The sequence below is a fragment of the Palaemon carinicauda genome, chromosome 18 (genome assembly GCF_036898095.1).
Source record: "Palaemon carinicauda isolate YSFRI2023 chromosome 18, ASM3689809v2, whole genome shotgun sequence".
Taxonomy (NCBI): Eukaryota; Metazoa; Arthropoda; class Malacostraca; order Decapoda; family Palaemonidae; genus Palaemon; species Palaemon carinicauda.
The window spans coordinates 18,688,052-18,712,655 of record NC_090742.1 but is presented as its reverse complement, the minus strand read 5'-3'; the positions used below and the strand labels follow the sequence as shown (position 1 = coordinate 18,712,655).

The following is a 24,604-nucleotide window of genomic DNA, read 5'->3' as shown; positions in this document are numbered from 1 at the left end:
TATACATATATATATATATATATATATATATATATATATATATATATTCATTCTGTACATGTATGTATGTGTGTGAGTATTACACATTATACGCATGTGGGTGAGTGTTTATTTCCTCACAGGACGTGACGCCATTATGTTATAACCTCATTTATGTATAGTGTGTATATATAGAATATATATATATATATATATATATATATATATATATATATATATATATAGTGTGTGTGTGTGCGTGTGTTTATATATGTAATGTGTGTGAGTGGGAGTGTGTATATATAAATAAATGAATAAATATATCTATATATATATATATATACATGATATATATACATATATATATATATATATATATATATATATATATATATATATATATAAATATATATAGTGTGTGTGTGTGTTTGTATATGTAATATGTGTTCGTGAGTGTGTGTATATGTATATATATATATATATATATATATATATATATATATATATATATATATATATATATATATATATGTATATATACATATATATATATATATATATATATATATATATATATATATATATATATATTACTCATATTGATTTTACTTTCACTTTTTTTCCAAATCTTATTTAAGAATGTATCGCAATTATTAAGCCCCATTCAAGAAACTAAACGAATATTTCCATCCCGAAATTCTAATAACTTCAACATGAATTCACTTTTACAACCCAAGAGACTAGTTTTTCTCTCTCTCGACCTAGAGTATGACGAATTAGGTTCAGAGGACACAAACCTCATACGTTTTCACCTTGTTTTTTTGTTTATATAAATATATATTTGTATATACAGTATATAAAAAAATATATCTGTTACGACCTAGTTCCTCGTAAAAGTGTGTCATTTTTTAACCTACATCATTAGATAGCTTAAATTGGTTCTAGGCTCAAATGGGCTATTGCATTTCTTCCATCGTAAGATGGCAAATATCTCTCGGAAAATATGCTATATATATTCATCTCTGTTTTATGGCCCATTATCAAATGTATTAGTATTCTTCCCATGAAGTGCTATTATATTTCTGAAAGTCTTATTCGTATACAACTGAAGATTCTTCTAATAGGTTATCTGAAATCTTTCGGCAAATCATCTCAAACACCGAAAACAGTAAAATTTTTACTTACAAATAGAGGCTGCAAATTAAAAGGGGTTTGTAAATCTTTCGACAAATAACTTCAAACATCGAAAATAGCAAAGTATTTACTTGCAAATAAATGTTACATATAAATGGGATATTCTTTGAAATTCCAGTAAATTATATATTGAACATGTGTGTCTTGCATGTCTACATATTACTAGGCTTAGATGTTTTGTTGTTTGTTCCACACAAAGAAAATTTCACATCCAAAAGAGCAATCAGGAAATGACTGTGTTCTTATACATATTTGACCTACGAGTAGGAAGGAACCCTCTACAAAATAGATCTCCTCAGCTTTTCTAAGTCAAGTTTACAAAGCAAATTAGTAGTCATTCTTCCCTTTGTGATAACTTTTAAGAAAGGAAATTAATATTTCACGCAATCTAATTAATATTAATTACTTGATACAGAAAAATAAACACTGTAACGAATACAAATTTGTATACACTTAAAAAAAATCGTAATTCTAATCGGCTATTCTCTGTGAAAATATACTGTTCTTAGCCGTATTTCAGTAAAATACAGGCGACCGTAATTTTACCTTACTTTGTTATCATGCTTTACGGGTTGGTCACCGTAATATCACTTCTTTACGTCAATATACCAAATTTTAAAACAGTAAATTTTTAGCAATATTTATTCTAGGATTTTTACCGTTTTTTTACGATAAATTTCTAACAGCGTACTTGTTTACATTTATATCCGAGTGATTCACATACGCTTATGCATATGCAATGCTTAGAACTGCCGGAGGTCGTCTAGCATATGCTACATGGGTATTCAGACCTTGCCCTCAAGAATATTTTTTACTGATACTCGTAAAGCTAACAAGTTTTTCAGAAAAAAAAAAAAAAACGAAGAGCCTGTCAGTAACAGGTTAAACCAGTGGTTCCCAACCTGGGGGAAATTTCCCCCTGGGGGGAAATTTGAAACTACCAGGGGGGAAATAATTATACTACCTACTAACTCTAAAAATTATCAGGTGATAAAGCTAGCCCTGATATTGATACACTGGTGCACAAGAAGCAGCCTTAACCTTCTCACTAATTCAATTTTGAAGTAGAAGAATAAACAAAAGTCCTTTTATTTTGCTACTAGCCGCTCTCCATATACTGATAAACAAATAGTTACAGAGTAAAATGGATAGAGAGCGGTTAGTAACAACTAACCTCATAGCTCTATGGCTATGCGGTTAGTTGTTACTAACTGCTCTCTATCCATTTTACTCTGTAACTATTTGTTTATCAGTATATTTGTATAATGGAAAAATAAATTAGTAAGTCGTCACAGTGTGCTTCAACTACCCTTTCCCTCACACAAGAAGGGGAAATCTGGAGGGTTGCACTGGGTGTAGGGGGGAAATGATAGGAAAAAGGTTGGGAACCACTGGGTTAAACGATTGGGTGAAGGTGGGGGAGGGAGGGGCTTGACCGTGAAAATGTTGGTATGTATATATATATATATATATATATGTGTGTGTATTTGTATATGTATATATATGTATATGTAAATATATATATATATATATATATATATATATATATATATATATATATATATATATATATATATATATATATATATTTATGAGTAATGTCCGAATTCAAACCACATTCGAATCTAGAGCATCATTGATATGTACGCGAAGGTAAGTCTGCTTTACTTATCTTCCTCTCGTTTTTTAAAAGTTTTTATCGTTTATATATGACAGATCTAATTTAATGTTACTGTTCTTAAAAGATTTTATTTTGAGTGTATCATTTCCCTTGTTTTCATTTCCTTGTTTCCATTCCGATCTAGGTTATTTTTCCCTGTTATAGCCCTTGGGCTTATAGCATCTTGCTTTTCCAACTAGAGTTCGAGCTTAGCTAATAATAATAATAATAATAATAATAATAATAATAATAATAATAATAATAATAATAACAATAATAATAATAATAATAATAATAATAATAATAATAATGAAAGGAGTTTGTGCTTCCTTAATTTTCAAAATACATTTTATCAAATTGTTGTTGGATTGAATCATTTGAATTCGTAAATGTTTAAGAAACCGATATGTCCTTTCATATCTAAATATCTCTACAATAAACCTGAAAATTAAATTTGAAAGAAAGCAAAAAATCAGATTTAAATGTTTTGTAGAATCTTATTAAATAATCCTTCAAAAATGCAATCGTCTCCATTAACAGAAATTTCGGATTTTTCATTATTTGTTAGTCTTTCATGAAATTCTATTTAGAGAACAGAGGGAAATATATAGTAAATAAAGCTTTTGAAAACATTGGGTTAGGCTGAAAATATTCGCAGACAACAGGACCAACTTTTGCGTTTAGTCTAAAACCTATTATACTTAGTTTGTCGTGTCAAGAAATAAACAACGTCAACGAAAGTCAAATAATGATAGCTTAGAGTTTAAGTGACCGATGTGGTAAAGTCCCTGACTGGTGATCCCCAGACTGGGGTTTGAGTCCCGCTGAATCTCGTTAGTTCCTTTAGTCGCTGCAGCCTCACCATCCTTGTGAGCTAAGGATGGGGAGTTGGGGGAACCTATAGGTCTATCTGCTGAGTCATCAGCATCCATTGCGTGACCATCCCTTGGTCCTAGCTTGGGTGGAGAGTAGGCTTGGGCGCTGATCATGTATATGATCAGTTTCTAGGACATTGTCCTGCTCGATAAGGCAATGTCACTGTCTCTTGCTTCTGCCATTCATGAGTAGCCTTTAAACCTTTAAACACCAACGTTAATGAATAATTATAAACTTTTGAACAACAGACTTCAAAGTCCAAGATGTGATTCTTAAGGTCTAAGATTTGTGCACGATTCAAACTATTTGAATCTCACTCCTCAAAATAACAACAACAACAAATGCAGCTCTTTCTGGTCAATTGTAGGACAAATTCCTCAGACATTAATTCATGTCTGGAATTTGGTCAGTTTTCATCACCACGCTGCCCAACTGCGAACCGCTGATGGTGGGAGATTTTCGTCTGATCGCTCACAGCAAACCAAATTAGTATGAGTACCCCTTACTAGTACGGCTTTGCTGATCACAGCGATACGTAAATCCTTTCACCACGTTGAGGTATCCCCACTCAGCAACAAACAAACCTATAAAGGTTACTTTATCCAGAGATAATTACGAGACCTGGGGATATTTGAGATAACAAAGACCTTACTTTCCATATATATGTTTTTATGACCAGTGTTTTATTATCTTTTAGAAGATCTCCATATGTTGAATACCCATTAACCCAGCACTGCCGTTTTTCTTCGCAGGTGACACTGCTGTGTTTGGTAGCTGTGGCTGTGGCCCGCCCTGACAAAAGACCGTCGGCGGTCGGGTATGACTATGCAGCGCCCAGTTTCCAGGCATCACAGGAAACGCATGAGGTAATATAAATCCATAAGGCTCTCTTCAAACAAGCGTATTTTTTCCGTACGGGAATATTTCCACTCGTTAGCAGGAATGTCTTCGCATGAGAGGATTTTACCCGAGCAGCCTCGTAGTTTCTATAAATCGCTACACTGGAAACCCCCAGGTTAGCAATGCACCCATCTAGTAAAGCACTACCGCTCGGAAATTCTTCCGAGCGGCCAGCCGAAATTAATATAACAAAACTCCTGAAACTACTTTAGACAGTGTAGGTGAAGAGCGGTGGGCGGATCACGAGATGGAGAGGTGTAGTAAACCTAATAAAACTTGCATGCGCCCCATGAGCATTAACGCTTGATGGAGTCATTCATTATTTCTCTCATTCAGCGCTTATGTATTCAATCATCAGATTATTAATTTCCATTCTTTACAATCCTTTTTTATTCTCAGAAACCAGAAATTAAGTTTATTTTACTCTATTTAATTACATAATTTTTCGAATATTTATTAACAGGTGGTCTATAAAAACCAGAAATAAATAAACTAATATTTGTTTTTTCCAACATGAAACTTTAGATGATAAAAATCACCAAAAAATGTGTTCGTTACAAATTGACAATCAAAAGAACTTGCAATATATTCATACACTCATACGCACGAACAAAATGTTTACTCCCACCTATACGCTTATCATTCATAGTTATACATATGCCTTAAGCACTAATCCGACCAACGCTCTCCCCCTCAGGGAATACCATTCGACTTCAGCTACGCCGTCAAGGATGACGACAGTGGACTCGACTTCGGCCACGAATCCAACTCGGACGGCAAACTCACCACCGGCCAATACCGGATTGCCCTTCCCGACGGCCGCACACAGATCGTCACCTACACCGTCGACCGCCTCGGTGGCTACCAGCCCACGGTCGAATACGAGGGCGAGGCCAGATTCCCCGAGACAAAGTCGACCAACAACAGACAATACTCGGCTCTGTCACCATCTCCTCAAAGGCCCAGCTCCCTCTACGGGGCTCCTCAGCAACAAACTTCAAACCTGACCGAATTTCTTTACTTATGAATTACTCCAATTACTCTTTCTTGTGAGAATTACCTCTATTCAGTTATGTTTCATGATTTATGCCCTATTTATTAAATGAAAGTCAATATGTTTTGATAAACAATAAAAGTTTGAAGCATTATCTCCTCAGTGTCATTTTTCCTATTTTCCTGTTAGTTTGGTATTTGGCCATTACAAGAGAGAGAGAGAGAGAGAGAGAGAGAGAGAGAGAGAGAGAGAGAGAGAGAGAGAGAGAGAGGATGGTATGATGTCCAATATTAAGAATTGTGGTGGGAATAAAAATCTAACTTATTTAGGAAGAGTTCAGGAATTTGAGAAGTTTTTGTCAACGCACCAAGATTCAGTATTTACATTTAATCAATACTAATTGTGCGGACATCTCATATGTGATCTGGAAAGCTATAGAAGTTATGTGGCTACCTGAATTTTAAGAATTCAGAATATGTGAACGTTTTAAAGCAAGTTATCAAATTTATCAACAAATACTTATATAAAATTTCAATGTCTCTACAGCATTGCTTCAAGTTTAAGTTAACCTACGTTAGGTATTGGTGATTTTCAGTTACCCAGAACATGACGACATTAGTTTACCTCAGCCAACGAAGTTGGGAGGAGGTTATTCTCTCACCCCTGTTTGTCTCTTTGTTTGTTTCCTGGAAACATTTTTACACATAGAGTAATAAAACTTTCATGGAATAATTGTTATGTTGAGACGTGGAAGTGATTCAATTTTGAAAGTCCTAGGTCAAACGTTAAGGTCAAGGTCGAGCAAAAATTCGGCCGAATTAACACTAACCTTAACCCCAAGATCGCACATGGTCGTCACACAGACTTCAAATACGTCTGCAGTCCAAATTGATCCTGGGAAAGGCAAGCTGGTTTCGAGAAATAAGCTGTCGTGATCTGCACTCTTAGTGTGTTTTTCTAGTGTCTTTGTGGTATTAATCGACCTTCATGATATAGGGAGACAAAAAATGAGGTCACACTTCACTGTTACTTCTAATAGGCTACAAAAGGGATTTCTCAGCACCAGTTTGTTTTATCTTGATTAGAATTCATATATGGATAACCAATTCGAAGTATAAATTTAAAATAATGATGGACTAATAATTACTGTATCAAGTCAATCAGCATGAACAAACAACAACTGAACTTTCTTCAGTTATGGGTCATTTTCAGGCCTATCTGTTGACACTTTATCAAACGCATGTAAAATCTCCTCCCATAAGAAACCTACGACTTTCAACCCAACACAAACTTTACTCCTAGCTAGTAAAGTGGTAACGTGTTCGCTTAGCATTCACATGGCAGCAGATCACTCCCAACCCGGGACAATGAGTTTAAGCTTTTTACTGGGGAGGCCACTGCTGTCATTGGGTACCACAGTGGGAGTTGGGCTTGCCCGGCTGACGTTCTGGTGAGTATCTATTCTGATAAAACTGGAACTGAAACCAGACATCTTTTAACCTTTAAACGACGCCATGACTTACGTGGGTGTAGTGCACGAGCAGCACGCAAACAATGCTTCACAGGGTACCTCATAAATGGCATGTCTTTCCACGATGTGTCGCGCTACATCGTGCAAATTGCGAGGACAAAAATCGTGCAAGTGTCAAGATGGCTTTTACTGTCCTATTTACCTTTGTTCCTAGTTTATATTTTGCGTTCTACATCAAGGGAACTGGTTAACTTCATAAAAGCGAAGAAGAAGATTATTTGAGTGACACGTCCATAAGCAGTGATGCCTTGACCCAATAAACGTAACTTCCTGTGATGTAACAAAATCTTTTAATTATTTTGTCTTTCAAAGCGCCATTGAAATTTTCATCGATTTTTGTGTTGGGAAAAATACGGCAATGACACAACTAGTTCCAAAAGTGTTCGTTTTTCGGAGCGACTAACTCACTAAGTTGCTTTAGTTTTGGTCTTAGAAAATTGGCTTCTGGTTACGAAAGGAACGTTTAGTACTGATGTAGGCGACTTCCTACGCCACAATTACTTATGTAGATGATGGTTTGAAGAGTGCTAGAATACAGCAATCGATTTGGTAAAACGAACGGTGGCATTTATGCAAAAGGGGTCATCCTCATTTGCATACGTTCATTAGTTAAAGATGATGGTGTTCAAAATGCGGACCTTAGATAAGGACATTAATCTGCTGAATTTGGTCTTGGCTAAGGATGTAAAGTGTAATCTGATAATTTCAGATTTCGAGTAGTTTTGAAGAATAATCAGTTTATAATACAAAGCTTGTTGGCTATGGGTCTACTTTGAAGTCTAGTTATGACCCTCTAGGTTTTATTGCTCTCATTACATTGATAAGGAAACTTATTTTGCTAATACTGAGTATTTCCGGTTTATACTGGGGTAGTGTGTGTGAATATATACAGTATATATATATATATATATATATATATATATATATATATATATATATATATATATATATATATATAAAGCATAAATGTTCAACTACTCATCATATGCATATAATCAACCAGTTATTGGAAAAATCAACAGCTTATGACAAAGTACTATGTATAACATTTATAAACTGTAAGAAAGCTTTTGATTCTGTCAAAATATCAGCAGTAATGAAACCCCTTCAAAAACAAGGAAGAAAAGAAGCTTATTTTAAAACACTGGTAGATATAAAGATAGTGAGAAAATTCCGATTGAAAAACATGTTAGATAGGGAGATCACAACCCTCCTAAATTATTCACAGCAGGCCTAAAAGAAGTTCATACGAATCTAGATAGGAAAAATGAAGGAATTAATATTAATGGGTAATACCTCAACAACTTGAAAGTTGTGGAGCAAATAGTTGTGTTTAGTGAACCATGGGAAAAATTACAAAAGATAATAGAAGATTTGAATAGAGAAAGCAGAAATGTCGGACTGAAAATAAATATGGGTAACACTATGAAAATGTTCAATGAAAATGCAGACAGCAAATAAGAGTTATGGACGAGCTTCTAGAAATTGTTAATGAATTTACTATATATGAATAGGACACACAGTAAGTGTTTCCCAAGGACACGAGACTGAAATCAAAAGAAGGATAAGCATGGAATTGAGAGCCTTTAGTAAACGAAATGAGGTTATGAAATGTAAAATACCACTTTCTCTAAAAAGAAGTATTTAATGAGATGGTCCTCCCAGTACTAACTTATGTATCAGAAACTTGGAGCCTTACTAAAACCTTAAAAACATAAGCTACTTACAGCTCAAAGAGCTATGGAAAGAATAAATGATGAGAATAACACTAGGAGACAGAAAAAGAGCAACATGGATACGTGAACAAAATAAAGTTGAGGATATTCTAACAATATGTAAGAAAAAAAATGAACATGGGCAGGTCATGTAATGAGAATAACTGATAATAGATGGACACTAAGAATAAAAGAATGGGTGCCTAGCGATTCCATAAGAAGCAGGGGAAGGAGGAGAAGATGATAGGTTGATTAAATAAGAGAGTTTGTAGGCGTTGACTAGCACAGAAAGACAATAAACAGACGCAAGTGGGAGGACGTGTCTGAGGCCTTGTCCTGCCGTGGACTAGTAACAGCTGAAAATGATGATGACATATATATATATATATATATATATATATATATATATATATATATATATATATATATATATATATATATATATATATAACAAGGAACAACACTGCAATCTTTTTACTACAGTCGATAATTTATAGTAATGACTTTGTGTTGGATTTTAACATTTTTGCAAACACACTCTTTCGCAAGGTCATTTCTAAAGATGCCGGGAATGAAAGTGTTCGAAATTCTTTGCCAAATCTGAACAGTAAATTAGTTAAAAGATAATAGTTACTTACTACAATATCTCAATTATGGAACCAACAGTATTACTTATTTATATGCAAAGAGGCCAAGTTCATGGAATTATACATAAATATCGCAAAATGTATACAATTTACACATATTACATGCATACTTTAATTATATACAGTATATGAGTACTGTATATACATACATATGGATGTATTTATCTGTGTCCATGGCCACGTAGTACAACAATCTCTGAGGACCATTTATTTTTCTAGGGCAGAACTAAAGTATTCTTTTTTTACCTTTGATCTTAAAAGGACCTAATTTTGAGGCAATCGAAAAACAAAAAAGAAAAGGAACCGGGTTCTGTCAGTGAGTGGTCTGACAGGTGATTGACATTGAAGACGTCAGTATAAATACGAGATGTTTCTTCCTCTCAAACCACAAAACGACTCGGACAGCATCAACGAAATGTTCGCAAAGGCAAGTTGATCTCTTTAGAGAATTACTTTCATTATTGTTTGGTTTATATTTCTTAGAAGTAGATAAATGTTCTATTTCTAAGTAAAACGGGAATCAACGATAAACTAAAATCATAGATTATGTTACTCATATTTTTCAACAGGTGGCACTGCTGTGTTTGATAGCCGCTGTGGCGGTGGCTCGTCCGGATAAGAGGCCTTCAGTCGGATACGAGTATGGAGCTCCACAAGTCTCGGCTTCCAGCGAAACTCATGAGGTAATGAAGCTTCAGATTTGATAATGGTACAATACTGTTTATGCAATGATTAACCTCAATTGTGGTGGTCTATGTGGTAACGTCCCAGACTGGTGATTGCCAGACTAGGGTTTTAGTCCTGCTCAAACTTGTTAGTTCTTTTGGTCACTGTAACCTCACCATCCTTTTGAGCTAAGGGAGCCTATAGTCCTAACTGCTAAGTCATCAGCAGCCATTGCCTGGCCGTCCCTGGTCCCAGCTTGGAAGGAGAGAGAGCTTGGGCGCTGATCATATAAATATGGTCAGTCTCTAGGGCAATGTCTTGCTTGCTAGGGCAATGACACAGCCCCATGCCTCTCATGAGTGGACTCTAAACCTTTAAAGATAAAAAACCATAGAGTTATACACATGCCTTAAGTACTAATCCGATGAACACTCTCTTACTCAGGGAATGCCATTCGACTTCAGCTACGCCGTCAAGGATGACGACAGCGGACTCGACTTCGGCCACGAATCCAACTCGGACGGCAAACTCACAACCGGACAATACCGGATTGCCCTTCCCGACGGCCGCACACAGATCGTCATCTACACCGTCGACCGCCTTGGCGGATACCAGCCCACGGTCGAATACGAGGGCGAGGCCAGATTCCCTGAAACAAAGTCGACCGACAACAGACAATACTCGGCTCCGTCACCAGCTCCTCAGAGGCCCAGCTCCCTCTATGGGGCTCCTCAGTAACGAAATTCAAACCTGACCCAATTTCTTTATTTATGAATTACTCCAATTACTCTTTGTTATGAGAATTACCTCTATTCATTTATATCTCATGATTTATGCCTTATTTATTAAATGAAAGTCATAATATGCTTTGATAAACAATAAAATTTAGAAGCATTATTTCCTGTATTATTTTTCCTTTTTCCCTGTTAGTTTGATAATTAGCCATTACGAGAGAGAGAGAGAGAGAGAGAGAGAGAGAGAGAGAGAGAGAGAGAGAGAGAGAGAGAGAGAAGCTATTCAGAAGATGGTAATATGTCCAACATTAAGAATTGTTGTGGAAAAGAAGAAATTAGTTATTCAAGAATTTAACGACTTTCGGGAGTTTTTGTCAACGGACCAAGATACTGTATTTACATTTACTTATTATTATTTGTGCGGATATCTCATATGTGATCTGAAAAGCTATCAAAGTTAGGTGGTTGACTACCTGAATTTTAAGAATAAGTAATAGAAAATATGTGACCGTTTTAAAGCAAGTTATCAAATTCATCAACAAATATTTATATAAAATTTCCATGTCTCTACAGCATTGCTTCAAGTTCAAGTTACTTAACCTTAGATGTCAGTGATTTTCAGTTACTCATAACTTGACGAGAATAGTTTTTACCTCAGCCAACGAAGTTGGGAAGAGGTTATGCTCTCGCCCTCGTTTGTCTGTTTGTTTGTTTCCTGGCCACAATGTTACGCATAGAATACTGAAACTTTCATGGATTAATAGTTATGTTGACACGTGGGAGTGATTTAATAAATTCCTAGGTCAAAGGTCAAGGTCAATGTCAATATCAAGCAATAGGTCACCCTTAACCAAAAGTTCGCACATGGTTGTCACACAGATTTCAAATAAGCCTACGTACTTTAAGGCAAGCTGGTTTCGAAAAAATAAGCTGCCGTGGTAGAGGTCTGCACTCTCAGAGTGCTTTTGTAGTTTCTTTATGGTATCAATCGACCTACATTAGATTGGGAAACAGAAAATGTAATCAATCTTCACTATTAATAGGCTACAAAAGATTCTTACCACCAGTCTGTTTTATCTTGACTATACTTCAGATATGGGTAACCAGTTCAAAGTTTAAAGTTGGAAAAGGATGAACTAATAATTACTAATATCGAGTCAATTTCATCAGCATGAGTAGCCAACAACGGAACTTTGTTCAGTTCTGCATCATTTTCAGGACTGTTGACACTCAAACGCAGGCCATATCTCCTCCCCAAATAAATCTAGGACCTTCATCCCAACACAAACTTTACTCCTGGCTAGTACAGTGGTAACATGTCCGCCTAGTATTCACATGGCAGCAGATCAATCCCAGCTCAGGACTATGAGTTTAAGTATTTTACTGGGGAAGCCACTGTTGTCATTGGGTACCACAGATGGGGGGGGGGGGGTTGGGATTGCCCGGCTGACGTTCTGGTATGTATTCTGAAGAAACTGGAACTGAAACCAGACACCTTTTAACCTTTAAACAACGTTATATTATATAAGAGTACAGTGCATGAATACAGCTCAAAATATGCTTCACTGTGTACCTCATATGTAGCACGTCTTTCCACGATGTATCGTGCTACATCGTGCAAATTGCGAGGACAAAAATCATGCAAGTGTCATGGTGGTATTACTCTCCCATTTATCTTTGTTCCTTATTTAAATTTTGCGTTCCACATCAAGGGAACTGTTTACTTCATTAACAAAAAACAGATGATTATTTGAGAAAGATGTTGATAAACAATGATGCTTTGTCCCAATAAACGTAACTTCCTGTGATGTGACAAAAATGTAACATCATTTCGTGTTCCAAAGAGTCAGTGAAATTTTCATCCACTTTTATGATGGGAAAAACGCGGTACTGACATCACTAGTTCCAAAAGTGCTCCGTAAGACAGTTCGTTTTATGGAGCGACTAGGTCCCCAAGTTGCTTTAGTTTTGGTCATGGAAAAGTGGCCTCTGGTCACGAAGGAACGTTTAGTACTAATGTAGGCGACCTCCTACGCCACAATTACTTATGTAGATGATGGTTTGAAGAGTGCCAGAATACAGCAATCGATTTGGTAAAACGAACGGGAGCATTTATGCAAAAGGAACCATCCTCATTTGCATACGTTCATTAGCGAGTATTCTACCCAAAGAGAGTTATGGGGTCTTTGACTGGATAGACAGTACTACATTGGTCCTTTCTCTCTGGTTACAGTTCATTTTCTCTTTGCCTACACATACACCGAATAGTCTGGCCTATTCTTTATATATTCTTCTCTGTCCTCATACTCCTGACAACACTGAGATTACCAAACAATTCTACTCTAAAGAGGTTAACTACTGAACTGTAATTATTCAGTGGTCACATTCCTCTTGGTAAGGGTAGGAGAGATACTTTAGCTATGGTAAGCAGCTCTTCTAGGAGAAGGACACTCCAAAATCAAACCATTCATGTCTAGTCTTGGGTAGTGCCATAGCCTCTGTACCATGGCCTTCTACTGTCTTGGGTTAGAGTTCTCGTACTTGAGGGTACACTCGGGCACACTATTCTATCTAATTTCTCTTCCCCCTGTTTTGTTAAATAATTTATAGTTTATTTAGAAAATATTTATTCTAATGTTATTGTTCATATTTTCTATTCTTCCTTGTCTCCTTTCCTCACTGAGCTATTTTTCCTGTTGGAAACCCAGGGCTTATAGCATTCTGCTTTTCCAACTAGGGTTGTAGCTTAGCAAATAATAATAATAATAATAATAATAATAATAATAAGATGGAGTGTGTAATCTGATACATTAAGATTTCGAGTACTTTTGAAGATTAAACGGTTTACAATACGAAGATTGTTAGCTATGGGCTTACTTTAAAGCCTATTTGCGGCCATCTAGGTTTTATTGTCCTCAACATGTTGATAGGGAGACTTATTTTGCACAGACTGTGTACTTTCGGTTTAGACTGGGGTAGTATATATATATATATATATATATATATATATATATATATATATATATATATATATATATATATATATATATATATAAAGTATAATTACACACGAAATCCATATAATTATCCAGCAAGTGGAAAACTCAAGAGTATGACAAACTAATATGTATGACATAGACTCCAAGAAAGCTTTTAACTGTCAAAATATTATCAGTAATGAAACCCCTTCTAAACCAAAAAATAGAAGAAGCTTATGTTAGAAAACTTGAAGATATCTATACAGGAACTACATAAAGATAGTGAGAAAATTCAGATTGAGAAAGGATTTAGATAGGGAGACCCCTAATCTCCTAAATTATTCGCAACATACCTAGAAAAAGTTTAAATGAATTTCAATTGGAAAATGTAGGAATTAATATTACTGAGTAATACTCAATAACTTAAGATTTGCAGATGACATGGTTTTCTTTAGTGAATTATGGGAGGAATTACATAAGATATAGAAGTTTTGAATAGAGAAAGTAGAAATAGAAAATGAATATGAGGAAAACTATAATAATGTTCAGTGAACATGCAGAGACAACAAATAAGAGTTATGGACGAGACTCTAAAGAGTGTTCATAAATATAAATATATATATATATATATATATATATATATATATATATATATACATATATATATATAGATATATATATATGTATATATATATATATATATATATATATATATATATATATATATATATACTTAAGACAGACAGTGAGTGGTTCTCCAGGATACTAGACCGAAATAAATTAAAAGAAGGATAAGCATGAGATGGAAAGCATTTGGCACACAAAATGAGATTAGGAAAATTAAAATGCCACTTTCTCTAAAAAGAAAGTTTCAATGAGATGGTCCTACCAGTATTAACTTATTTACCAGAAACTTGGAGCCTTATTAATCCTGAGAACATAAGATAGTTACAACTCAAGAGCTATGGAAAAAATAATGATGGGAATAATGCTAAGATACAGAAAAAGAGTAACATGGATACATGAGCAATCTAAAGTAGAGGATATTCTACCAGCATGTAAGAAAAAGAAATGAATATGGGCATGGCATATAATGAGCATGACACACAATAGATAGAAACTAAGAATAACAAAATGGGTCCCTAGAGATTGTATAAGAAGCCGGGGAAGGAAGAGAAGACGATAGATTGACAAGCTTAAAGAGAGTTTGCGGGCATGGACTGCCACAGAAAACTACCATAAACAGAGGCAAGTGTAAGGACATATCTAAGGCCTTTGTTCTACACCGGACTAGTAACGGCTGTTGATGCTGATATACGTATATACATATATATACTGTGTATATATACATACTTGTGTATACATACACACACATATTCATATACATATACATATATATATATATATATATAACATATATATATATATCTATATATATATATATATATATATATATATATATATATATATATATATATATATATATATATATATACATATATAAGACAGGAAAACCCTGCAATCTTTTACTGCAGTCGGTAATTTGTGGTAATGTCTTTATCACGTCACATTTTAATAATTTTGCAAAAACATTCTTTTGCAACGTCATTTTTAAATATGCCTATTGTTGCTGGGATGAAAGTGTTCGAAATTCTTTGCCAAATCTAAACTTTATAAGTTAAAAGTTACTTACTACAATATCTCAATTACGGAACCAAAAGTATTGCTTATTTACATGCAAAAGCGTCAAGTTCTTGCATTTATACATAAGTATCGTAAAAGATATTTACACTTATTACATGCACGCACTATATACAGTATATAGTATATTTGTATATACTGTATATACATACATTCTACATAAATATATTTGTATTAACTATGTGTCCATGGCCACGTAGTACAACACTCACTGAAGCACATATGTTTTTCTAGGTCAGAACCCAATTATTCTTTTTTACCTTTGATCTTAAAAGGACCTAATTTTGAGGCAACCAAAAAAAAAAAAATACAGAAGAAGAACCGGGTTCTGTTAGTGAGTGGTCTGACGGGTGATTGACATTGAAGAAGTCAGTATAAATAAGAGATGTTTCTTCCTCTCAAACCACAAACGATTCCGACAGCATCAACGAAATGTTCGCAAAGGCAAGTTGATCTCTTAAGAGAATTACTTTCATTATTGTTTGCTTTATATTTCTTAAGAGTAGATAAATGATTTATTTCTAAGTAAAACGGGAATCAACGATAAACTAAAATCATAGATTATGTGACTCATATTTTTCGACAGGTGGCACTGCTGTGTTTGATGGCCGCTGTGGCAGTGGCTCGTCCGGATAAGAGGCCTTCAGTCGGATACGAGTACGGAGCTCCACAAGTGTCAGCTTCCAGCGAAACTCATGAGGTAATGAATCTTCAAATTTGATAATGGAACATACTATATATGCAACGATTAACCTCAATTGTGGTGGCCTACGTGGTAACGTCCCTGACTGGTGATCGCCATATTAGGGTTCGAGTCCCGCTCAAACTCGTTAATTCCTTTGGTCACTGTAATCTCACCATCCTTGTAAGCTAAAATGGGGGTTATGGGGGAGCCTATAGGTCTAACTGCTGAGTCATTAGCAGCCATTACCTGGCTGACCCTGGTCTCAGCTTGGATGGAGAGTGGCTTGGGCGCTGATCATATGCTTATATGGTCAGTCTCTAGGGTATTGTCTTGCTTACTAGGGCAATGTCATTGTCCCTTGCGTCTCTATTCGTGAGTGGCCTTTAAACCTTTAAAGATGCAAACCATACATTGTACACATGCCTTAAGTACTAATCCGATAAACACTCTTACTCAGGGAATGCCATTCGACTTCAGCTACGCCGTCAAGGATGACGACAGCGGACTCGACTTCGGCCACGAATCCAACTCGGACGGCAAACTCACCACCGGCCAATACCGAATTGCCCTTCCCGACGGCCGCACACAGATCGTCACCTACACCGTCGACCGCCTCGGCGGATACCAGCCCACGGTCGAATACGAGGGCGAGGCCACATTCCCCGAGACACAGTCGACCAACAACAGACAATACTCAGCTCCGTCACTAGCTCCTCAGAGGCCCAGCTCCCTCTACGGGGCTCCTCAGTAACGAACTTCAAACCTGACCGAATTTCTTTATTTATAAATTACTCCCATTAATCTTTCTTGTGAGAATTACCTCTATTCATTTATGTTTCATGATTTACGTATTATTTATTAAATGAAAGTCATATTATGTTTTGATAAACAATAAATATTTTGAAGCATGATTTCCTCTGTGTTTTTTTTCCTTTTTTTTGTTAGCTCGGTAATTGGCCTTTAGAGAGAGAGAGAGAGAGAGAGAGAGAGAGAGAGAGAGAGAGAGAGAGAGAGAGAGAGAGAGAGAGACGGGGGGTGGTATGATGTCCAATATCAAGAATTGTGTTTGGAATTAAAATCTTTCTTGTTTAAGAAGAAGAATTATAGAATTTCAGAATTTTTTGTTAACAAGCAAAGATTCTGTATTTACCTTTACTTAATACTAATTGCGCAGACATCTCATATGTGATCTGAAAAGCTATCGAAGTTAGGTTGGTAGCTACCTGTATTTTAAGAATATGTAATACAAAAAATATGAATTTTGAGAATTCAAAATATGTGAAAGTTTTAAAGCTAGTTATCAAAATTCATCAATAAATATTTAAGCAAAATCTCCATATCGCTACAGCATTGGTTACAGTTCAAGTTACTCTTCTTCAGGTATCAGTGATTTTCAGTTACCCAGAATATGACGAAATTAGTTTTTACCTCAGCCAACGAAGTTGGGAGGAGGTTATGTTCTCGCCCTCGTTTGTCTGTTTGTTTGTTTCCTGGCCACAATGTTACGCATGGAGTACTGAAACTTTCAGGGATTAATTGTTATCTTGACACGTGGAAGTGATTTAATAAAGTCCTAGGTCAAAGGTCAAGGCTAAGGTCAAGCGAAACGTCAACTGAATTAACCCTAACCTTAACCCAAAGTTCGCACATGGTTGTCACACAGATTTCAAATAAGCCTACGTATTTGAAGGCAAGCTGGTTTCAAAAAATAACCTGCCGTGGTAGAGGTCTGCACTCCCAGAGTGCTTTTCTAGTTTTTTTATGTTATCAATTGACCTACATTAGATTGGGAAACAGAAAATGTGGTCAATCTTCACTGTTAATAGGCCACAAAAGATTCTTACGACCAGTCTGTTTTACCTTGACTATAATTCAGATATGGGTGACCAGTTCAAAGTTTAAAGTTAAAAAAGGATAAACTAATAAATACTAATATCGAGTCAATTTCATCATCATGAGTAGACAACAACTGAACTTTGTTCAGTTCTACATCATTTTCAGGAATGTTGACACTCAAACGCAGGCCATATCTCCTCCCCAAATAACTCTAGGACCTTCAACCCAACACAAACTTTACTCATAGTTAGTAAAGTGGTAACGTGTTCGCCTAGCATTCACATGGCAACAGATAGATCCCAGCCCGGGACCATGAGTTTAAGCTTTTTACTGGGGAGGCCACTGCTGTCATTGGGTACCACGGTGGGAGTTTGGCTTGCCCGGCTGATGTTCTGGTATGTAATCTGATGAAACTGGAACTGAAACCAGACACCTTTTAACCTTTAAACAACGTTATAATATATGTGGGTGCAGTGCATGAATAAACCTCAAACAATGCTTCACTGTGTACCTCATAAATGGCACGTCTTTCCACGATGCATCGAGATACATCGTGCAAATTGCGAGGACAAAAACCGTGCAAGTGTCAAGATGGCTTTACTGTCCCGTTTATCTTTGTTCCTTGTTTATATTTTGCGTTCCAGGTCAAGGAAACTGGTTTACTTCATTAACGCAAAGCAGATGAGTATTTGAGATACACATCGATAAGCAATGATGCGTTGGCCTAATAAACGTAACTTCCTGTGATGTGACAAAACTGTATTATCATTTCGTGTTCCAAAGAGTCAGTGAAATTGTCATCCACTTTTGTTATAGGAAAAACACGGTACTGACATCACTAGTTCCAAAAGTGTTCCGTAAGACAGTTCGTTTTATGGAGCGACTAGGTCACCAAGGAACGTTTAGTACTAAAGCACGATTTACACGCTACGATAAATTGTAGCGATTCATTGTAATAAATAGGTTGTTACAATTTGTCGTTACGTGTAAATAGGAGATCGTAGCGATTTATTGGAGTTGGAATTGGATTGAGTGGTAGGTGCCAGAAGGCTCAAATCTCTATGCATCGTAACGACAAGTTTGAACGTGTAAACAAGGTTCCAAGATATCGTTAAAATCTAGCTCATTTTCTGATTGACTGCTGAAGTGTGAATTACCTGGTGCGCAAGAGCTAATTCGAAATATAAACTTAATACACAGTGATGGCGAATTCTAAGCAAACTCCTCATGGGTTCTTAAGCGAATGCATTGAACTTTATCGGAGTTTTCTGTGATTGTGGAAGATAAAGTCCCACGAATACTCTGATAGGAACAAAAAACACCTGGCCTATGCAGAACAAGTGAAGAAATACAAAGAGTTTGATCCTTTAGCTGAAAGAAACACTGTTGTCAAAAAAATAAATGCAGACCACCATAATGTTTCTTCCATGACGGTCAAGTAGAGACTAAGAATATTGGATTAAAAATCGTTGCATGTAAACGCTCTTTCAATCATCCAATAGATTGTTACTATCTCAGTGTTCAACAAATCGCTACAATTTATCGTAGTGTGTAAACCGTGCTTAATATAGGCGACTTCCTACGCCACAATCACTTATGTAGATGATGGTTTAAAGAGTGCTAGAATTCAGCAATATGTTCGGTAAAACGAACGTTGGCATTTATGCAAAAGGGGTCATCCTCATTAGCTTACGTTCATTAGGGAGTATTCGACCTGAAGATAGAGATGATGGTGTTCAAAAAGCGGACCTTAGATTAGGAAATTAACTTGTTAAACTTGCTTTTGGCATAGGATGGAGTGCGTAATATGATACTTTCAGATTTCGAGTAGTTTTGAAGAATAAACGATTTACAATACGAAGCTTGTTAGCTATAGGCCTACTTTAAAGTCTATTTATGGGCCTTTAGGTTTTATTGCCCTCATCATATTGCTAGGAAGACTTATTTTGCAAAGACTGTGTACTTCCAGTTTAGACTGGGATAGTATATATATATATATATATATATATATATATATATATAAATATATATATATATATGTATATATATATATATATAAAGCATAACTACCCACCATATCCATATAATTAACTACCAAGTGGAAAAATCAAGAGTACAACAAACTAATATGTATGACATTGACTGCAAGAAAGCTTTTAATTCTGTCAAAATATAAGCAGTAATGAAACCCCTTCTAAAACAAGGAATACAAGAAACTTATGTTAGACCACTTGAAGATATCTATACAGGAAGTACAGCAATTTTAAAACTACTTAAAGATAGTGAGAAAATTCAGATTGAGAAAGGAGTTAGATAGGAAGACCCCTACTCTCCTAAATTATTCGTAACATACCTAGAAAAAGATTAAAAGAATTTAAATTGGAAAAATGTAGGAATTAATATTAATGAGTAATACCTCAACAACTTAAGATTTGCAGATGACATGGTGTTGTTTAGTGAATTATGGGAGGAATTACAAAAAATAATAGAAGATTTGAATAGAGAAAGCAGAAATGGAGAATTGAAAATGAATATGAGTAACATTGATATTGTTCAATGAAAATGCAGACAACAAATATGAGTTATGGATGAGACTTTAAAGATTGTTAATGAATATACATATTTTAGACAGACAGTAAGTGGTTCTTCAAGATACAAGGCCGAAATTAAAAGAAGGATAAGCATGGGATGGAAAGCATTTGGTAAACATAATGAGATTATGAAAAATAAAATTCAATTTCTCTAAAAAGAAATTTTCAATGAGATCGTCCTACCAGTAACTTGGAGCCTTATTAATCCTAAGAACATAAGCTAGTTACAACTCAAAGAGCTATGGAAAGAATAATGATGGGAATAACACTAACAGACAGAAAAAGAACAACATGGATACGTGAGCAATCTAAAGAAGAGAATATTCTAATAATATGTAAGAAAAAAATGGATATGGGCAAGGCATATAATGAGTATGACAGACAATAGATGAAAACTATGAATAACAAAATGGGTCCCTAGAGATTGTATAAGAAGCAGTGGAAGGAAATGAAGAGGATAGACTGACAAATTTAAGAAGTTGGCGAGCATGGATTGGCACAGAAAAAGACCATAAACAGACATAAGTGTAAGAACATGTCTGAGGCCTTTGTTCTGCAGTGGACTAGTAACGGCTGATGATGACGATATATATATATATATATATATATATATATATATATATATATATATATATATATATATATATATTTATATATATATACACAGTATATATGTATATATATATATATATATATATAATTATTTATTTATATATACGTATATCATAAGAAAGAAAACTCCTGCAATCTTTTACTGCAGCCAGTAATTTGTAGTAATGTCTTTTTCACGTCAGATTTTAACATTTTTGCAAAGACATTCTTTCACAACGTCAATTTCAAAGAAGCCTCATGTCGCTGGGAGTAGTGTCACAAATTCTCTTCAAAATCTAAACTGTATAAGTTAAAAGTTAATAGCTACTTACTGCAATATCTCAATTACGGAACCAACAGTATTACTTATTTATATGCAAAGACGAAAAATTCTTGCATTTATACATAACTATCGCCAAAGATATGCAGTTTACACATATGCAAACTCTATACATACTTCATATGTTTCCTGTATATACATGCATTATACATACATATGTTTGTACTAATTCGTGTGTCCATGGCCATGTAGTACAACACTCACTGAGGCCCATTTATTTTTCTAGGGCAGAACCGAAGTATTCTTTTTTACCTTTGATCTTATAAGGACCTATTTTGAGACAATCGAAAAACAAAAAAAGAAGGGGAACCGGGTTCTGTCAGTGAGTGGTCTGACGGGTGATTGACATTGAAGACGTCAGTATAAATAAGAGATGTTTCTTCCTCTCAAACCACAAAACGATTCCGACAGCATCAACGAAATGTTCACAAAGGCAAGTTGATCTCTTTGGAGAATTAGTTTCATTATTGTTTGGTTTATATTTCTTAAGAGTAGATAAATGTTCTATTTCTAAGTAAAATGAGAATCAACGATGAACTAAAATCATAGATTATGTGACTTTTATTTTTCAACAGGTGACACTGCTGTGTTTGATGGCCGCTGTGGCGGTGGCTCGTCCGGATAAGAGGCCTTCAGTCGGATACGAGTACGGAGCTCCACAAGTCTCGGCTTCCAGCGAAAAGCATGAGGTAATGAAGCTTCAGATTTGATAATGGTACATACAGTTTATGCAATGATTAACCTCAATTGTGTTGCCTACGTGGTAACGTCCCTGACTGGTGATTGCCAGACTGGGGTTTTAGTCCTGCTCAAACTTGTTAGTGCTTTTGGTCACTGTAACCTCACCATCCTTTTGAGCTAAGGATGGGGGGTTTGGGGGAGCCTATAGTCCTAACTGCTAAGTCATCAGCAGCCATTGCCTGGCCGTCCCTGGTCCCAGCTTGGAAGGAGAGAGGGCTTGGGCGCTGATCATATAAATATGGTCAGTCTCTAGGGCAATGTCTTGCTTGCTAGGGCAACGACACTACCCCATGCCTCTCATGAGTGGACTTTAAACCTTTAAAGATGCAAACCATAGAGTTATACACATGCCTTAAGTACTAATCCGATGAACACTCTCTTACTCAGGGAATGCCATTCGACTTCAGCTACGCCGTCAAGGATGACGACAGCGGACTCGACTTCGGCCACGAATCCAACTCGGACGGCAAACTCACCACCGGACAATACCGGATTGCCCTTCCCGACGGCCGCACACAGATCGTCACCTACACCGTCGACCGCCTCCGCGGCTACCAGCCCACGGTCGAATACGAGGGCGAGGCCAAATTCCCCGAGACAAAGTCGACCGACAACAGACAATACTTGGCTCCGTCACCAGCTCCTCAGAGGCCCAGCTCCCTCTATGGGGCTCCTCAGTAACGAAATTCAAACCTGACCCAATTTCTTTATTTATGAATTACTCCAATTACTCTTTGTTATGAGAATTACATCTATTCATTTATATATCATGATTTATGCCTTATTTATTAAATGAAAGTCATAATATGCTTTGATAAACAATAAAATTTTGAAGCATTATTTCCTGTATTATTTTTCCTTTTTCCCTGTTAGTTTGGTAATTAGCCATTACGAGAGAGAGGGAGAGAGAGAGAGAGAGAGAGAGAGAGAGAGGAGAGAGAGAGAGAGAGAGAGAGAGAGAGAGAGAGAGAGAGAGAGAGAGAGAGAAGCTATTCAGACGATGGTAATATGTCCAACATTAATAATTGTTGTGGAAATGAAGAAATTATTTATTCAAGAATTCAACGACTTTCAGGGGTTTTTGTCAACGAACCAAGATACTGTATTTACATTTACTTATTATTATTTGTGCGAATATCTCATATGTGATCTGAAAAGCTATTGAAGTTAGGTGACTACTGAATTTTAACAATAAGTAATACAAAATATGTGAACGTTTTAAAGCAAGTTATCAAATTCATCAACAAATATTTATATAAAATTTCCATGTCTCTACAGCATTGCTTCAAGTTCAAGTTACTTAACCTTAGATGTCAGTGATTTTCAGTTACCCAGAACATGACGGGATTAGTTTTTACCTCAGCCAACGAAGTTAGGAGATTATGCTCTTGCCCTCGTTTGTCTGTTTGTTTGTTTCCTGGCCACAATTTCACGCATAGAATACTGAAACTTTCATGGATTAATTGTTATGTTGACACGTGGAAGTGATTAAATAAAGTCCTAGGTCAATGTCAAGCAATAGGTCACCCTTAACCAAAAGTTCGCACATGGTTGTCACACAGATTTCAAATAAGCCTACGTACTTTAAGGCAAGCTGGTTTCGAAAAAATAAGCTGCCGTGGTAGAGGTCTGCACTCTCAGAGTGCTTTTGTAGTTTCTTTATGGTATCAATCGACCTACATTAGATTGGGAAACAAAAAATGTAATCAATCTTCACTATTAATAGGCTACAAAAGATTCTTACCACCAGTCTGTTTTATCTTGACTATACTTCAGATATGGGTAACCAGTTCAAAGTTTAAAGTTGGAAAAGGATGAACTAATAATTACTAATATCGAGTCAATTTCATCAGCATTAGTAGCCAACAACGGAACTTTGTTCAGTTCTGCATCATTTTCAGGACTGTTGACACTCAAACGCAGGCCATATCTCCTCCCCAAATAAATCTAGGACCTTCATCCCAACACAAACTTTACTCCTGGCTAGTACAGTGGTAACGTGTTTGCCTAGTATTCACATGGCAGCAGATCAATCCCAGCTCAGGACTATGAGTTTAAGTATTTTACTGGGGAAGCCACTGTTGTCATTGGGTACCACAGGTGGGGGGGGGGGGGGTTTGGGGGTTGGGATTGCCCGGCTGACGGTCTGGTGTGTATTCTGAAGAAACTGGAACTGAAACCAGACACCTTTTAACCTTTAAACAACGTTATATTATATAAGAGTACAGTGCATGAATACAGCTCA

General features: G+C 35.9%; 3 protein-coding genes and 1 long non-coding RNA gene across 4 annotated transcripts in view; 3 read left to right on the top strand and 1 right to left on the bottom strand.

Moving 5' to 3' along the window:
• The window catches only part of LOC137657666 (uncharacterized), a 415,410-nt gene that overhangs the window by 330,214 nt on the left and 60,592 nt on the right, over window positions 1-24,604 (bottom strand). The window lies entirely within an intron of this gene.
• Window positions 7,118-11,023, top strand: LOC137657975 (pro-resilin-like). The gene is made up of 3 exons (XM_068392697.1): window positions 7,118-7,169; window positions 10,040-10,179; window positions 10,607-11,023. Exons 1-3 carry the CDS (start codon window positions 7,118-7,120, stop codon window positions 10,898-10,900), a joined length of 486 nt encoding a protein of 161 aa, XP_068248798.1. The 3' UTR covers window positions 10,901-11,023.
• On the top strand, window positions 12,495-17,011 carry LOC137657974 (pro-resilin-like). Its single transcript, XM_068392696.1, has 3 exons — window positions 12,495-12,549; window positions 16,136-16,275; window positions 16,718-17,011. Exons 1-3 carry the CDS (start codon window positions 12,495-12,497, stop codon window positions 17,009-17,011), a joined length of 489 nt encoding a protein of 162 aa, XP_068248797.1.
• Window positions 22,198-23,050, top strand: LOC137657003 (pro-resilin-like). Its single transcript, XM_068391352.1, has 2 exons — window positions 22,198-22,307; window positions 22,747-23,050. Exons 1-2 carry the CDS (start codon window positions 22,212-22,214, stop codon window positions 23,038-23,040), a joined length of 390 nt encoding a protein of 129 aa, XP_068247453.1. The 5' UTR covers window positions 22,198-22,211; the 3' UTR covers window positions 23,041-23,050.

Excerpts from the sequence above, each read along its gene's own strand:
- LOC137657975 (XM_068392697.1), top strand. The coding sequence starts at position 7,118 with ATGACTTACGTGGGTGTAGTGCACGAGCAGCACGCAAACAATGCTTCA. Across the intron at positions 7,170-10,039 it reads CGCAAACAATGCTTCACAGG|ATTATGTTACTCATATTTTT; the intron begins GTACCTCATAAA and ends CTAAAATCATAG. Across the intron at positions 10,180-10,606 it reads CTTCCAGCGAAACTCATGAG|GGAATGCCATTCGACTTCAG; the intron begins GTAATGAAGCTT and ends TCTCTTACTCAG.
- LOC137657974 (XM_068392696.1), top strand. The coding sequence starts at position 12,495 with ATGTATCGTGCTACATCGTGCAAATTGCGAGGACAAAAATCATGCAAG. Across the intron at positions 12,550-16,135 it reads AAAATCATGCAAGTGTCATG|ATTATGTGACTCATATTTTT; the intron begins GTGGTATTACTC and ends CTAAAATCATAG. Across the intron at positions 16,276-16,717 it reads CTTCCAGCGAAACTCATGAG|GGAATGCCATTCGACTTCAG; the intron begins GTAATGAATCTT and ends ACTCTTACTCAG.
- LOC137657003 (XM_068391352.1), top strand. The coding sequence starts at position 22,212 with ATGGCCGCTGTGGCGGTGGCTCGTCCGGATAAGAGGCCTTCAGTCGGA. Across the intron at positions 22,308-22,746 it reads CTTCCAGCGAAAAGCATGAG|GGAATGCCATTCGACTTCAG; the intron begins GTAATGAAGCTT and ends TCTCTTACTCAG.